The sequence below is a fragment of the Heterodontus francisci genome, chromosome 36 (assembly GCF_036365525.1).
Source record: "Heterodontus francisci isolate sHetFra1 chromosome 36, sHetFra1.hap1, whole genome shotgun sequence".
In the NCBI taxonomy this organism is placed as follows: Eukaryota; Metazoa; Chordata; class Chondrichthyes; order Heterodontiformes; family Heterodontidae; genus Heterodontus; species Heterodontus francisci.
In genome coordinates, this window is record NC_090406.1 from 15,311,027 (window position 1) to 15,327,789 (window position 16,763).

Genomic DNA, 16,763 nt, shown 5'->3' on the forward strand with positions numbered 1-16,763 from the left:
GGGATTGAGCTGGCAGAAGCAATATAGAAAACTATCAGTAATGATAAAGCAGTAATTGGCAACTGTCACACCATGTCAGATCAAGGTGAAGGGACCAATGGAGGGTTATTCAGGCAAGTACAAGGAATGTGGTGATTATGGGGAATTTCAAATAGCCTGAAAGCAAACTTACAAAACCAGGGCCAACAGCAAGGGAGGGCTGAAAATGTAGCCAGTATCATTGAGGCAATGGGTGACTGCCTCTTGACCCACCACATGAAGCTTATGAAGGCAGATGCAAAATCAGATTTAGTATTTAGCAGATCCCTGTTAACAATCGATAGACCCAAGTTTTTGCCATGGTTAAGATAAATTTGAATGTCCTAAAAAATTGATTTGCAAGTTTAGGAAAGTAAAATCCATGGGGTGTGAGATAGATAGGGAACTGATGTTTATAAAACACAAAATATGATAGAAAATAATGTACTTATTTAAAAAATACTAAAGTTACCTAAGAAAGGAGAGCTGAAAGAACAGCAAGGCAGAGACCAGAATGTCAGCAACCAACTAGAGGCTGAAATAAAACTGTAAAGAGTTCTGCTTTTTAATGCAAAAAAGGCATAAAAAGAAATCAGTGTTACAAACCACTGTGTGTCCTACAAAAATACATGGATAAATAAAATGAGTATAAGAGGCAAGAGCAATGCATTAAAGACTTTTGAAAATCAAGGTAGAGAGATCATAGGGTAAATCTGGAAATGCCAAACACATTAAATTAACTTTGAATGGCAGATGAGGGAGAGATGGTGCCTCTTAGCTCATGAACAATCAATAAAAACAGGATTAACTGGGCAGTAGTCAGCGATGAGGCAACCTCCAAAATATTCCCGTCAGGCAGGACATGAGGCTAGATGGAATAGAAGTTGGGGTTTTGGTGAGCACAAATAACTGGACATATCTGGTTAAAAAAGGGACTGAAAGTTCAAAGCTATAAAGCCATAAATGACCAAATACTATGTGTGATATGGTTTTTAGGGACGTTGAGCGATGGAAATATCTGTGGAATGTAACCAGTCAGGGCTGAATAAAGTATATTGTAATGTTAGATTTGGTTTCCACTTTTTTTTTTTGCATTTGCCAATTGGGATCTTTATACAAAGGGTAATGAAAATCTAGAAATCTCCACCCCCCCATAAAAAGTTGTTGAGGCTAGGTCAATTTAAAAATTCAAAACTGGAGATTGACATATTTTTGTTAGGTAAGCATATTAAGGGTTGTGGAACTAAGGCGAGCAGATGTCGGGGAGGATCTCAAAGAGGTGAAGGGCCATCAGGCTTTGATCGGGAGTCCTCGAAGCTCATCTTTCGGTCCGGAGCAGGATAAAACGTGCTCAGGTCTCTTTTTCCAAAAGGTACACAGAGACAGCTCTGTGATGCATTAAGGTACAGATCAGCCATGATCTAACTGAACGACAGAACAGGCCTGAAGATTTGAATGGCCTATTCCTACTCTCATGTTCCTCTAGGAGTTTCATAGTTTTGAGATCCTTGAAAAGATAAGCGAGAGTAGAAGACAGTGTGATAATTTTCAACATCAGTGAAGGTACCAGAAGCAGATGCAACTGGAGTACTTGGGAGGAACAACAGAAAGCTTGTTATCGGATAGCTGATGCCCCTCTTTACCTCTAACCCCTAACCTCCTGCTTTGCCACAATCTTTTTTCAAATCTCATTGTTTAGCGCAAGGAGATCAGTGAATTAAAAGGTCCATTCACATAATGGTAGCATTGGTGCGAAGAGGGTTATCACTGCAGTCAGTGTAAATGCAGCCTGAATCTAGAGTTGACCTGAGCCAACACAGAGCGAAGAGGTGCAATACTTCCTGGAGAAGCTGGTCCCGATCCGTTTACTTTTGGAGTCGGTTCAGGCCTCAACACTTGATTTACACTAAGTTTAGCTCTGCAGCAGGTGAGGTGTGAATGCACTATAACATTTCTGTGAGGTATTTAAAATTAGCCAGAAACAATTCAGTTATGAATTAGACCACATTACCACCAGTATGTAAAAAAAATCATTTTAATACATCATTAATAAAATCTTTTATATTGCATTTATAACACAAGAAAATGTATGTATTTCATCAGAAGTACAATTTTTCACCCACAAACCTAAAGCAATTTTACAACTAATTCAAAGAGTTGGACCACACTATAAAAATTTGAACTGCATTAACAGTTTCTAAAAAGACTGCTTTAAACAAAGTACAGATGCTGGTGAATATTTGGAGGAATGTGAGCCATCATTTTGATTACTTTATTTTGCAAAAAGAGATCTACACATTTAACTTGCATATATTTATCATTTTTGTATATTGGTGAAATATAAATCCTGAACTTAAACTATTTTTTGTCACAAGCTAAACTCCCATTTCCCAAATTAGGTTCCTTAATGTCTAGACTACTTATGTAGTTATATACAAAAGACCTAAAAAAAAAGCTTCAAGATTCAGCTTCAAAACAAGCATCTCAAGAGCTGTTTACACTCCTGAACTTAAAAGTGGTATAAAAACCTGGTATAGTTTCATCTTCAATATTAAGCTGGCCATGTTAACCATGCCCATATAAAGAGGAGCACCTACCCTTTGATTACTGGACTATGTATCAAATTCATACTGATTTCTTGCACGTCTAAACACACAGGCACAAGCATTGTGGCGTCCACCAACCCTTGAAACGATTTAAAAAAAAGACCACAGAGCATGGCTCTCCTTTGGGGTGGAGGACTTGGTCAGTAGGGATCAAGATGCCCTCAAATGCTATCCCTACTGGGCTTCCTCACTTCTAGGAGTCTTGACAGGTCCAATTCCATTAGGTGTTTGGAAGAAAGACCCGTGACATTAATATTTCATATTGGAAGACATGGCAACATCTCAGTTTAGATCAGCAGCTATCAGGTGTCATTAAGGCTAACATCTAGAAACCTATCCTACCTTTCTATACTGTAATTGTGTCATGATACAAATGCAGCAAGTTACGCTCATCTAAATTTTCATGTGGTCTCATCAACGAAGAGACTTGCTTCATATTAACTGAATTCAATACAAATGGTGGTGAGCTTTGAGCTCAAGGCAGTCCCAAGTGTCCAACATCACACTGGGCTCATACACTAAAATCAGGGCATTATATACACAAGTAATTCATTAAGAGCCTATCAGGATCAACATAGTAAATAAGTCGCACAACACTAGCTGCCAGTTTTTTTTAAAAAAACAGATATTTGTTTATATTAGAGCTGGTTACAGTATTGCTCAGATTATTCAGTCTCTGCCTTAGAATAAGGATTTAATCTTTGTTCTTGTTTTCTGTGACTCAACACATTCATTGGAAAGTACTTATCTTGCATGCTTCAGAAGCTGTTCCTACTTAGGAATTAAAGAGAGAGTATTATTACTGTATTACACATTGTAAACACATTGATCCTTGTTTCGGCACTTGGCAAGAAAGCGCTCAGATTAATGTATAGATTCAAAGTTCTTATCTATTAAACTCCAGTCATGTCTGAACCTTCCAATTTTCTTTCCTCCTCTCCAAAACCCAGTGAGCTGTGTTAGGCATGGCTCTACAAGTACAAGCATCATGTCAAAATCATCTCCCATCAGTAGTAAATGACTATTTACTCATGAGGGGCAGGGGATGTCAGTGTTGAGCCTAATGCAGCCCACACCTGATACCTGTACAACCAGTTGGGTTGTGATTAGGAGCAGAAACTCTGGATTCATTGACCCTATCCCTAGTCCAGGACCACTGGGGCCAAACATACTGCTTGAACATTGCCAACTGAGATTAACTAATTTAACCAAGTCCTGTATCACAGAATATTTCCCTATTGTAACATGGAGGAAGGATGGGGGAGTATTGTCTTTCAATGCACATTGAAAGCTTAAGAGCAGAGGCAATCTAAGTTTTTGTTCTGACTTCTCAAAAAGTATCTCACCAAACCAAATCCTCCTCAACGGTGTTCCTCAGACATCAGGTCAAGCTGCTCCACTATGTTCTTTGCATTAAATGTAAGGGATTTGCTGCGTTCTCTCCATCATTGCCTGCATGGGGAGTTCCTTATCTCAAAATAGCTCTCTGGTGAGGAGAAATAAAAAGACTACAAAAAAAAACATGGAGAGCTCAGGGAAAACAGTCCTGGATGGCTTGCACACATCATCCAACAGATGGTTGTAGAGTAGCATTGCAAAGCGCTGGCAACACAGTCAGCTACCTAAATCTACCCACTTCTTGCATTCAGAACAGGGCCCAGGGTCTCAAAAGAATAGGATGAAATTTTGTTGTTGAAAAATGGCATCTACATAAATTGTGAAAATTCCTTTAATATTAAAGACATAATTAGTATTTTCTGGCACGATCTTTCCCTTTTTACTCCTGGCAGTGATAAATGTGGCAATATGCTTCATCTGTTTATCTGTGAGCATATCTGTATCCGGTCTCATTGTGTCAAGCATACAAAAAAGAAAGTCAATGCTCCTTTTACCCCAGAGACTGAATGTGTCTGCAGTGTTAACCCACAGAAAACAGAACAAAGTTTAAAATATGAAGGAAGGAAATCCTAGGTTTCCTTTAATGCGCGATTGGAAAGGCACTGATTTTGTGGCATGGGAATGGGCACCGGTGAGTCAGTACATGTGTCGAGTGCCATAGTGATTCATAGGCTCGGTTTCAGTTAACGGAATGTTGGGTTTTCTCTCAGGCTCTGAAGCTTCTAAATCCTCCGAACACTGAGGCCTCTGTTTGTAGAAATCTGAAACATATCGCACCTGTCATGGAAAGAAATTCATCATTAAGGATTTCTTTTTTGGAAGACAAGTCCACATATATACATCATCTATACAAATTTAGATAGAGGCACAGCCTTATATCGAAGGCCATTTTTCTTGTATGGAATCTCACTGCATAGGTTGGAAAATTGCTGCTGAATTGCAATTCATTCTCAAGGCAAAAAGTTACTGTGTATTGCTCCAGATTTTCTTAACTAATCTCTTCCTCCTCTGAATTGAGTGGGAGTTAGCAAAAAGCGATCATGAATTTAAAATGGTTGCTGATTAAGTAAAAAGAAAAATTCCTTCACACAGACAGCTGTTGGATCATGGACAATTTGCACAGGGAGTGGTTGAAGCTACAGACTTTGGTGCCTTTGAAAGGAATATTGGATAAGTATTTGATTGGAAGAAGGTGCAGGGCTCTGGGCAAGGCAGCAGAGCAAGCGAATTAGTTTGGACTGCTCTAGACAAAAGCCAGTACAGACATGGTGGGCTGAACAGCCTCCTTCTGTGTTGTGAGCATCTATGGTTTTGTGGGAGGGAATCCAGGGAGCCAGAAGTGGGCATCATGGACAAGATGAACTTGGAGATGTATGGCTGTGAAACTACTTGACTAGTCTTTTTTCTTCCCTGCCCCCACCTTCTTCATTTCTCTTTCTCTGTTAAAAGCCCGCTGGTACCTTAGCGCTCTTCATGTGCAAGCTTAGAGAGAGTGCTGACAGGTTGTTTTAATGGAGGAGGGCTTTGTCGTAAAATTTCAACCTCGCCCTCACCTGATCTCCGTACACAAGTACTCTCCGACAGGGATGTACAGTGATCAGGAGCAGGAATGGTGGCTGATTTTATCTATCCTCTGGAGTCCAGGGACACCAAGGACAATCGCAGCAAAGTTATTTTCATTCTGGCCAAGATCATCTCACTCGGCGCAGACCAACAATTAAATCAGCGACCTTCCTGGGTTGTTACTGCACGATTTCATATCATGCAGTTACATTTTCCAGTCATCAGTTCAGCTCCATAACTCGAACTCCAATCACTTATGTCCCTCTTCAAAAAAAGGAAAAAAGTCTTGCATTTATAAAGAGCATTTCATGACCTCAGGATGTTACAAAGTGCTTTACAGCCAAGGAAATAACTTTTTTTTGGACATGTTGTCACCAGTTGTAATGCAGGAAATGCAGCAGCCAATTTGCTCAAAGTAAGGTCCCGCAGACAGCAATAAGATAATGACAAAATTCTTTAGTTTTAGTGATGTTGGTTGAGGGATAAATTTTTGCTAGGACACTGGGGAAACTCCCCTGCTCTTCTTCAAATTGTGCCTTGGGATCATTTAGGTCCAACTGAAGGGGCAGACATGCATTTAACATGAAGGCATGGCCTTCATTTAATGTCCCCTCTGAAAGATGGCACCTCTGAAAGTGCAGCACTCCCTCAGTATAGCATTGGCCTGGAGTTTATGCTCACATCTCTGGAGCGGGTCATGAACCCACAAACTCCTGACTCAGACGCGAGAGTGCTACCCCCACTAAGCCACATCTGTCGCTTAACTGAAAGGCATAGAGCTCAGCAAGTTGCATTATTTGTGAAGCCGGCTGGAAATCACAGCCACTCATAAGAGAACATTGTGGGCAGTGAAATTACTGTCATTCTGGTACATCATTTACCTGAAACACCAGGACAATTCTGCCTTCAATACTCACAATTAAAATAGCGACCACAGCTCCTTGGAAGAATCCAGCCAACACGTCACTCCAGTAGTGTCGGTAGTCAGAGACACGTGTATAGCCCACATAAATCGCAAAAGCCAACAGGAAGAACTGGATGGTTGGCCGCAAAAGCCTAGCCCATTTTGCACATAAACGGACCTGCACATACAGCTATGTGGAAAAGAGAAAGCAAAAAAAAAATTAATAGAAGCTACATTTTCTTCAACAGGTGAATAAAAAAGTTAATATTTTAACAAGTGGGTTTGGAAAGTAAAGTGCTCCAAGGCAGAGAATGATAAAAGCACAGAACCTGCAAATGGTATGCAATGATGAACAAACAAACTGTCATTTATATAGTGCCTGTCACATCCTCAGTACACCCCAAAGCATTTCACAGCCACTGAATTATTGTTGAAACACAGTCACTGTTATGTAAGCAAACGTGGAGTTAATTCGCACACAGTAAGATCCCACAAGCAATGAACGTTGGTCAGGATCCTGGGAGAACATGACCTCCATTTAATATCTCATGTGAAAGACAGCGTTTCTGACAGGGCAGCATTACCTCAGTATTGCACTGTAATATCAATTATGTGCCCAAGTCCTGGAGTGGGGCATGAACCCACAACCTATTGACCCAGGAAGAATGGTACCATTGAGCCAATGTTGAAACTTTTTACATCCTTGCACCCTTATTGCAAAAGTTATGATTGTTCTGACTATGTATTCAGCACCGTCTGTGGCATATGGAAACAAATAGGTTAACTCCAGAATCGTTGAGTGGAATCTAAAAAGTGACAATAACTATGTCACAGAGTCCACACAGAAAAAAAATTGTCACTTCATTGGCTGCATGCCCTACTGAGCTGCCTTAGAGTTCTGCAGTGTTATGAAGGCGAGCATCAATTTCAGTGTTATGTGTTGAATGATTCAGTGGGCTGTGCCATAATATTCCAGCTGCTGAAGTATTGATCTCTGCTGGACCAGCATGGGGAGCCCATGGTCTAACGATGCTGGGGAAATTGGAGTTAGTCACTTTCAGACATTTTCACAAGCCTGAATAGATGACGGAAACATCTATATGTTTACAGATATCTCTCAAGCGTATGGTGTTACTGTGTTTCATATTTCGAGCTATCGAATAGGAGCAGCTTGGAAACAGACATTTTGTGCATAATACCCATTAGCTATTTCCATGTAGTGAGTATTGCACACATTCTCCCATTTTATTTCAATATTCCATGCAGAGGCAGTCTGCACAAAACATCTGCTCTCAGGTATTTTCCAAGAGGAAGTTGAGATACTAAAAAAACAACATAGGACAATGAAAACCTTTTTTTAAAAAAAGTACACAGACACCTTTTACAATTTTTAGGAATTATTATAGAATCAGGATATTTTACTTGCTCTTTAATAATTTGACAAGAGTTTTCAGTGGCACATTATTGGACCAGTAAGATTCCAAGCAGCTGCTGCCAGAAGTAATCATTAGGAACACAGATTACTAGACAAAAAAAAGGCCCATCTAATTCACCTTCCACCATACTGGTGGTCACACAATTCAATAATAATGGAGTTGTTAACTAGTCCCAGCAATAATACACTTTATAAATACTGCACTCAAAACACTTCAAATTTGACAATCTGGGACACTAACTGTTACAAAAGCTACTCTGCACAGTGATTACTTGAGAAGCTTGCTATTTGGAGAGTTGACATGTTCCTGCCACTGCCAAAATGGCTGGTCAAAGATATGTAAACATTAGCATAAAAATATTGTCTTCCTGACTTTTTCCCCTTCTTTCCTGAAGCTTCTGACTGATATCGAGGTTCTATTCTAAGGCTGCCAAGCATTCTCTAGTATCTCACCGAAAAGGCCATTCTTCATATGTGAACCCACATAGTCAGTATGGCAGATTATTAACCATGAGATTGGGTTATTGCAGCTGAATCTGATACCCATACACACACAAAATACTAACATAAGAAACCAGAGCAGGAGTAGGCCATAAGGCTCCTCGAGCCTGCCTCAACTTCCTAAAATCATAGCTGATCGTCTCCTCAACTCCATTTTCCCACCCAATCTCCACATGACTTGACTTCCTTAGTGTCCAAAGTTTTTATTTTATGTTGAGTGGGAACTGTGGCTGATTTTTTTTTCTCCACTTCATGGCTCAGACGTAGAGGCTAATTACAGCCTCCCAACTGCTGCTTCAGGAGATAGAGGATGATACTTGGGAGATTCTTGGCTCAGTATACCCACTGAACGCATCAGTTTAGTACGAGTATACTTTACAGATCTTCAAAATTGAGTTTTATAAAGTTAGGACAATCTACGCTTATTGAAGTAAGCAGGAAATATGCTTTAACAGTTGCAGCAAACACGAGCTTAGAATCTAACCAGAAATAAATCTGCAGCCAGTGAATGATTTAAAGACTTATTCACAAGGTATATGAATCATGTAATATGATGAACCACAAAGAATGAAGATTTACCATAGCAACAATAGGGCCATAATCTTAGGCACTATGCCACTCATAGAACCACTATTGATGTTGAGGATAGGTTTTGGGAGTCCAGTAAAATGTATGAAACACTGAAATGTGTTGTTTGCCCACATGTGTGCAGTCAGGATTTGCTGGCTTACAGTCAAATCCTTACCTTGGTTAAAATGTACTGAAGAAAACTGGGATTCAGTTTGCCAATAGATTTGATTTACGCACTGGGTTAAATTCAGCAGAAAAATGATTTAAAGCTCAATGTAAATGGAACAAAATTCACAACAGATTATATATCAGCCAACAAGCAAGAGGGATAGCATAGTGTAGCGAGATGGAACAGTTGGGTGTGAGTTCCAACCTGCATGGGATAAAACTCTCTTTTCTTCCCAATAAGAAATATGTGCGCACTCACAGTAAATTTATTTTATGCCCCAGGGACAATATTTCCAAAGTTGTCTACAATGTTGACTTGCCAATGAACTTCTGAACTGCCAATGTGATGTTCTTCTACCATTTCAGGAAGACAAACACCAGATAAAGGAAGAGGATAAAGTGAGTTTGGGAAGGTGACCAAAGGCGTTATCCAAGAAATAGAGGGCGAAGACAAAGGCAACAGGTCTGGTGGTTTAAAAAAAAGGAAAGAAAAGAACTTGCATTTATATAGCTCCTTTCATAACCTTAGGACATTCCAAAATTCTTTACAGCAAATTAAGTATTTTTGAAGTGTAGTCATTGTTGCAATGTAGGAAACACAGCAACTAACTTTCACGCAGCAAATTCCCATAAAGTAATGAGATAATGACTAGATCGTCTGTCACTTAGTGATGTTGGTTGAGGGATAAATATTGGCCAGAACACCAGGAAGATCACTTTTCCTCCTCTTCAAAATAGTGCCATGCGATCTTTTACATCTTCATGCAAGACTAAACAGGACCTTGATGTAACGTTTCACCCAAAAGATGGCACCTCCAGCTGTGCAGCACTCCCTCAGCCTGGATTATGTGCTTAAGTCTCTGGAGTGGGTCTTAAACTTACAATGTTTCTCACGGAGATGCAAGAGTACCACCAACTGAATCAGAACCACTCTGTAGGGCTAAAAAATGGCTGCAACCCTGCCATTTAATGGTGGAGCCAGGGTGGTGGAGGGTAGGGAGAGATTATAGGATGAAGACGCAAAGGAGGCAGAGGAAGCAGAGGACGTGCAGTGGCACACTCATTCATCCGTTGTGTGTTTAAAGTGCAGTGACTTTCACAGAAGTCAAATATTGACTACGAAGCATAGGATTTCAATCTCACGTGGAAAACAATAAATTCCAAAGCCCCATTTCTAAACTACCAGGTTTTAAAGCATCTAGCTGGGGGTTGATTTGTCACCATTTTAATAGTATTTGGGTCAAATGGATTTGGATAAAGAAATGTATGAATGGGAATATGGGGGAAAGGCATTACTGCATCTCAACCACTTGTGCTGTAAGGCTGTTTGAGGCACTGAACTAATTCTTGCACAAAATTTCAAAAGCAGAAGTTGGTCATTTAGGGATCAGTCACTAGAGGGAGTTCTCAGAAAAATAAAGTGCATGTGGGCCATTACTTTCTTGTAGGATCATCCCCCGAACCTTTCATGATCATTTCAAGCTTCAAAATCTATTCATGCACAAACTATTTCCTCCTTATAACCCAAATATTGAGATAGACACCACTTCTTACATCCCTACAATATTGAAATATAGTCTCTTCTATATTATTCATTCACAGGATGTGGATATCACTGGCAAGGCCAGGATTCGTCACCCATTCCTATTTGCCCTCAAGAACATGGTGGCAAGTAACCTTCTTGAACTGCTGCAGTCCGTGTGCTGAAAGTACTCCCACAGTGCTGTTAGGTAGGGAGTTCGTGGAATAGCAATACATTTCCAAGTCAGGATGGTGTGCGACTTGGAGGGGATGGTATGCCTTTATGTCTGCTACCCTTGTCTTTCTAGTTCTTCAGTACCATATTCTAACGCAATCCTTCCTAGGATCTCAAAATTATGGAGCTCTTTACAAACTTGAGCCGTCTTTTTTCTCATACAATCTTGACGCTAGATTGTGGTTTTAATTGCTTGACCTATTCCCAATTTACCTTCCCCTTTCCACTTTTTACAGCCTTGGTGATATCCAACTGTATGGGCCTCGACTCTTTACTTACCTTGGTTTCTCATTATTAGAAAAATCCATGGTCTCCATAACAAATTTGACTGCATCGTTGCAGGAGGATTCTGAGAATTCAGAACATCACGAAGCAACTCAGACGTGATTAATCAAATAAGAGACAGATGGAAAGACATGACTGCATAAACTGGCAGAGATTAACACCAAGTTCAGTAAATCAATTGGGACACTCGAAAAGGCAAGGCCTTTTTTTTTTGAAGTTCAAGTTGCAGAGAACAGCTGAAGAAATGGCCAAAGCCAAGTTACACAGGAAAGCTGGCTCAGTAGGTGTCTGCCATTGAAGAGGAGCAATTGAGTCCAGCGGCCTGATAATTATACCACAGATTTTTAAGTCAAGTCAGATGTTGGGACGTTTGACAGCATCTTTCAGCTAGAATGAATTTCAACAATTCTTGAATAGCTCATTGTAACAGAGTGCCTCGATAAGAGTTTTGTGCTATCTTGAAAGAAAGGAACAAAAAAAAGGCAAATCCTATATGAATCAGTGTGTCATAAACTAGCTGTGGGTTCAGGTAAGGTTGCCTCCCCTCCCAGTTTCCTATGCTTCACCACTGGTGACAGGATCTTCCACCACCTTGACCCTACTCTCAAATTCCCTCTCTAAACCCTTCTGCCTTCCTTTGCTCTTCCATCATTAAAAACTTCCTTGAAAACATTATTTTCGGCAAAGCTTTCAGTGTCACCACCTAATCTCTTCCTACTTCTATTTCATACCGCCTCCTCAGGGACAGTATCCCCAGATATTTTCTACACTAAAGCCACCACATACGTGCAAGTTGCTGTTGATGAAAGAGACGAGCAGAGTAAGTAAAAATAAATGTAAAACCATTACATTATCGTTGGTCCTCAGACAAGCATCTGAAGCCCTCAACATGACAAATGTTAAGTAAGCCTGTCACCAAAGTGTAGATCCTTCTGAATCCAACTGTACAAAATCATTCTGCATTATTCTGATTATCTGGGAAAACAAGGACATTTTGGCAATGACCTACAGCCTGCAGACTTGAAGCATTTTAATCTCCCACTGCACCAAAGACGTAGAATATTTTGCACCAGATGGCTGCACATTCCTATTGTCTTTTTACTTATTATAGAAAAGTCTATATATAGACAGGGCTTTTTTGAAAAAAAACTTGCTTGCACCTGCAGCATTAGGGGTTCTTCACAGCAGGAAGCAAACAACTGATCCACAGATACTGGCCTTTACATAACAGGCAATTAATGGGTACGTACCGAAAGAAACACCATGCAGTACATTCCAAATGACGAGTGGCCAGAATAAAATGATAACCTGCAAAATATTCAATATTTAGTTAGTTGGATGAAAATACACCATCATGGCTCCACACACAACAGTCAGGGTATAGGACTGTGCAAGGATGAAACCGTAGTCCATTATTATACAAGTAGATCTATACCATTATTGACGATGAAATTAGAGTTACATGCCATCAGTTAACGCTTGGAGTATTAAAATTGAGTCTGCATCTCGAAATAATTTTGATCCTCTTTCCAAAAAGAGGAAATCAGATTCCCATTTTCTATCTTTCTCCCGAAGGTGCCAATTCACGGTGATGCACAGTTCAATGGAAGCTGATCCCTCTCCCATATTTCATTCAATAGTGAGCTTGCAAAAAGAGTATTAGTAGCCTATCCGACAGTGAAGGGCATCACATTTGAACCCAATCTTGCTGGTGCACATTCCAGCAGCGGTCAACGAATAGTGATCAGGAGTGGTATCCCTAGATGACTTTTGGCCTAGTTAATCTAAGGACACTGTGGCCATTATAACACCCCTTCTGTTGACCCCCCCACACCCCCAGACCAACTACCTTTGGACAGACAGAATGAAGGATACTCTTCAGACACATCTTGATAAGGATCTCTAGATCAATTCAATCATGCGATCCCATCACCCAGCACTAGTACCTCAAAAGATGCAGCTCAAGGCACTGCATTAGCGGGGATGGAAACTCACGTTCTCAATGTGGTTAATACTCGAGTGCCCTTTGAAATTGCCTTAAATTACAAGCTAATTATATATATTCAAGATGATGGCTCACCACCACTTTCAAAATGGCAATGAGGGCTGGACAGTACTGCCCACACCCTATGACACACACACGTGCACGCATGCATACACAGTATGTGTATTCATTTGTGTGCTGTATTGGCCAATATCCTTGACCTGTCTAAGGGATCACTCTAAAATGGAATGTATGGATTATTTTCAAAGAGCTTCACTCTCTTTGCTACTTGAATTACCAACTCCTTGGATGGAAGAACTCAATATATTTTATTCTTCCTTTCCCAGGATTGGATGTATATTTGCCTTCAGGGACTCAGGGTCTGCCTCTGATCATTGATTAGGATTTGTTTATAGTGGAAGTTGAGGTGTGTTCAGTTTACCTTGTCAGGGCAAAAATATGGTAAGGTCGCTAGGATTTGGTTTGAAAGATCTGTACATATTCTTCCAAAGTTGTGTAATTTCAGAGGGATAAAGGAACCTCAAGACTTTAGGCTGATGATCTCATGGAAAGGCTGTCCATTGCACCTTAGCTTTGGACCCCTACAAAATTAGTGGAAATCCTTCCAGCAATGGTGCATTCTGAAGTTCAGCAACCAAGTAATATCTGTATGAGGTACACAACAGCATATCAGTTGAACATGCTGCAGTGAATAGCTCAGCACAGCCTTTGTTTTCCAAATACACTGTTAGTCATCTGGAAACATCAGGCCCTTGGCTGGTTACAGCCTTCAGAGGGCAGCTGTTGGCTGTCTTAGGCAAGATGCTGGCCTTGTAATCAAGGATGACTGCCAAGTTGAAGTGGTTTTTTTGGATTCCATGCTATGACTGATTGAGCCAAAGCGTTCAGTCACAAGGTGAACGCAGAACACGAAGCCTGGGATGAGGTCTATGTGATTGTTGCATAGACTCAAAGGCAAATAATGTGGCTATTGATTCCCTTGCCATTGCAGCTGAAGTCATAAATAAACTGAAGCTTGAGCCTGGCAGCCGCTCATCTGCTAAGCAGCATCTTGTTAAGGTAGCTTTCAGTTTGATGAAGGCAGGTAGCCTTTAAAGCTGTTGCTTTAAGCTTTAATTTGTTGAAGCCTCTTCGGAACAATGAAGAACTGCTACTGCTATGATGCAGTATGTCACAAGGTCAGGAACATTAAAGGTGCTAAAAAAATGTAAATTTTTGTTGGTTCAGTGCGATGAAATAGGATCATCTGCAAATGATCCCAAATCATTTCCCTTTTGTTGAAGTGCTTCAAGCTTGGTCAAAAGGGTTCTTTTGGGCCAATGCCAAAGATTGACGAGGCTGGTGCTCTCCAACCAATCCACGAAGCCATCTCATAGGACCAGAGAAGACATAAATTGGTACCTGACCCATCAAGCAGCAATAAAGACCGATCTGCATGGAGATTGGGAAAGAACACTGTGCTGCCCAAAGTAACCAGTTTGACCATGGGTGATGACAGAATTAGCCTATGATTTAGGATCACTGATGGAATTGAAGGCCTTAAATGAATCAGCTAAATGGAAGAATGCAGCTATCACTCTATCTAGCTAATGGCAGAGTGGGCAGGCTTGGATGATGGTCCTGCCAAACTCCTAAAATCTGCTCTAGGAAATAAAGAAATGAGGCAAGGTTGTCCAGAATATTCAACTCTATTCAATGTCTTCAATGAAGGCATAAGGAATAACCCCTAGGATGTCAGTTCCAGCCATTTCTGAAAGTGCAGCCTTTCTCCTTCTTTTGTAGGTAGTATTGGAGATCACCTGGACATCTAGGGAGTTCATTCCCCCATATTGAATAATTGTCTAATCAGTGGCATATATATGCGTGGGTTTCTTCAAGTATGGTAGCATGGCTTTGCACTGCTCAAGAGCAGGCAGAAATACTGGCTTTCTCCAGTATTGTACCACAAAGGGGAAAGGGAGGAAGAAAATACTTGGAGAAAGCCAGATTTATGACAAACTTCTTTGCTAAAGCCCTTCAACTAGGGCCTGAAGTGAGCAGTTGGCGATGGGTAAGCCTGGGATATGGCCCTGGACTTCAATGCTTAAAACATTAAGTAGGCTGGAGGATCACATGCAGCTCTGTCTAGGTCCCTTCATCAAGCTGAAGGCAGATGTCCACATGTACAAATAAGGAAAGTCAGACTTGGCACACAGCTGGTGGAGAGAGTCACATGGAGGCCAGATACGAGTACAGGGCTCAGTACTCTCCCTTTACATTCTGAGTATAAACTGAGCATATTCCTTAATCTCAACAGCTAGAATGCTATACTGATATTTCTCTACCATATTCTGTAAGAATGTTCTATAAAGTGTTTATGAACAATGGAGAATTTTTGAAAGCCTCCATTGCCAGGACATCCATTCTGAACACTGATTGATACCAGTTCTGTCTTGTGCTTCATTCTGTTCAGCTGTGCCATTTTTGTGGCTGTCAGTACGTTCTTCTGTTAGGAAATACTTCTAGTCAACTTTGACCCTGTGCTTATTTGCCAAATCGAAATGTTTGCTTGTCATATGAGCATAGTTTCAGAGCAGCTCATACTGAATGGAACAACGAATAACTTGTACTCTCTTTTAAATGGATTCATTAAAGTTTTCATATAGATATCAATTATTTTATATCCCATGACGATGTTGAATTAGTGGTGTGATTTGCTCCTTCTGTATAGTCTTGTCTAAATACTGGATCAGTGGTTTAGTGGCTAAATACACTGTAGCTGCAGTACTGAGCTCTGCACACTCAGAAGGCTCAGATTCAGTCCACAGTCTGTGCCTTTTTTTTTTAAAATTTGTATCAGCATATGTCTGACAAGCACAGAAAACCTGTCGCCAATTTTAAGAGTCTCCAAATAAGGCTCCTGAGAAATTGGCACAAGTACCGTTTCTGTTGTCTGATATGGAGTATAAACTCATAAGTACCTGCCTAAGACCAGACAGTAAACTGCAACTTGAGAGCCAAAGCTTAGGGTGCTCCCATATCACCTCTCCCTCCACCCCACCCTACCCACCCCCAAGTTTGCCTAGGGGGACTGCTAGAATTTTAAGCAGTTACCATCACACAACCTTTCAGCAGAGAGCTGCATGTTCAGACAGGAGCATCCTTATCTGTCAAGAGATTGGCTTTCAGTGTTGTCTGAAACCAAGTGGGAAGAACATCCCTGTCCCCAGAAACAGGTGTAACCTCCTGGTTCCATTATTGAATCAGACTGATTGGCTAATCATTAACATTGCCTTGGAGTACTGTACACCTGCCTGGCTCTGCTATCAGATTGTAAGAGTATGGTTCTGAATTTCCATTGGTTAGTGTTATACAAATCCAAGCCAAATGGTGAAGAATGAAGCTAGACACAGGTCCTTTTCTTGATATCTGGTTTATTCACAGAATGCAGCATTATATTTCTCTGCCTCGTGCCTTGCCACCCACCACGCGCCCCCCATCCATGTCCCAGCAGGCTCTCTATCTCTGCTGTTAAGTCCTGAATTAAAACAATGCCCTTCACCTATGTATCTTTA

At 40.7% G+C, this 16,763-nt stretch overlaps 1 protein-coding gene across 2 annotated transcripts in view; it reads right to left on the reverse strand.

The window, feature by feature from the left end:
• Nucleotides 1–2,035: 2,035 nt before the first annotated feature.
• LOC137351609 (phospholipid phosphatase 2-like) overlaps nucleotides 2,036–16,763 on the reverse strand; it is an 88,293-nt gene continuing 73,565 nt past the window's right edge. For both annotated transcript variants that reach the window (XM_068016217.1, XM_068016216.1), the window contains exons 5-7: nucleotides 12,455–12,512; nucleotides 6,503–6,679; nucleotides 2,036–4,799 (exon numbers count right to left, since the gene is read on the reverse strand). In XM_068016217.1, coding sequence (XP_067872318.1) covers nucleotides 4,659–4,799; nucleotides 6,503–6,679; nucleotides 12,455–12,512 — 376 coding nt within the window. In that variant the 3' untranslated portion in view covers nucleotides 2,036–4,658. The remainder of the gene's footprint in view (nucleotides 4,800–6,502; nucleotides 6,680–12,454; nucleotides 12,513–16,763) is intronic.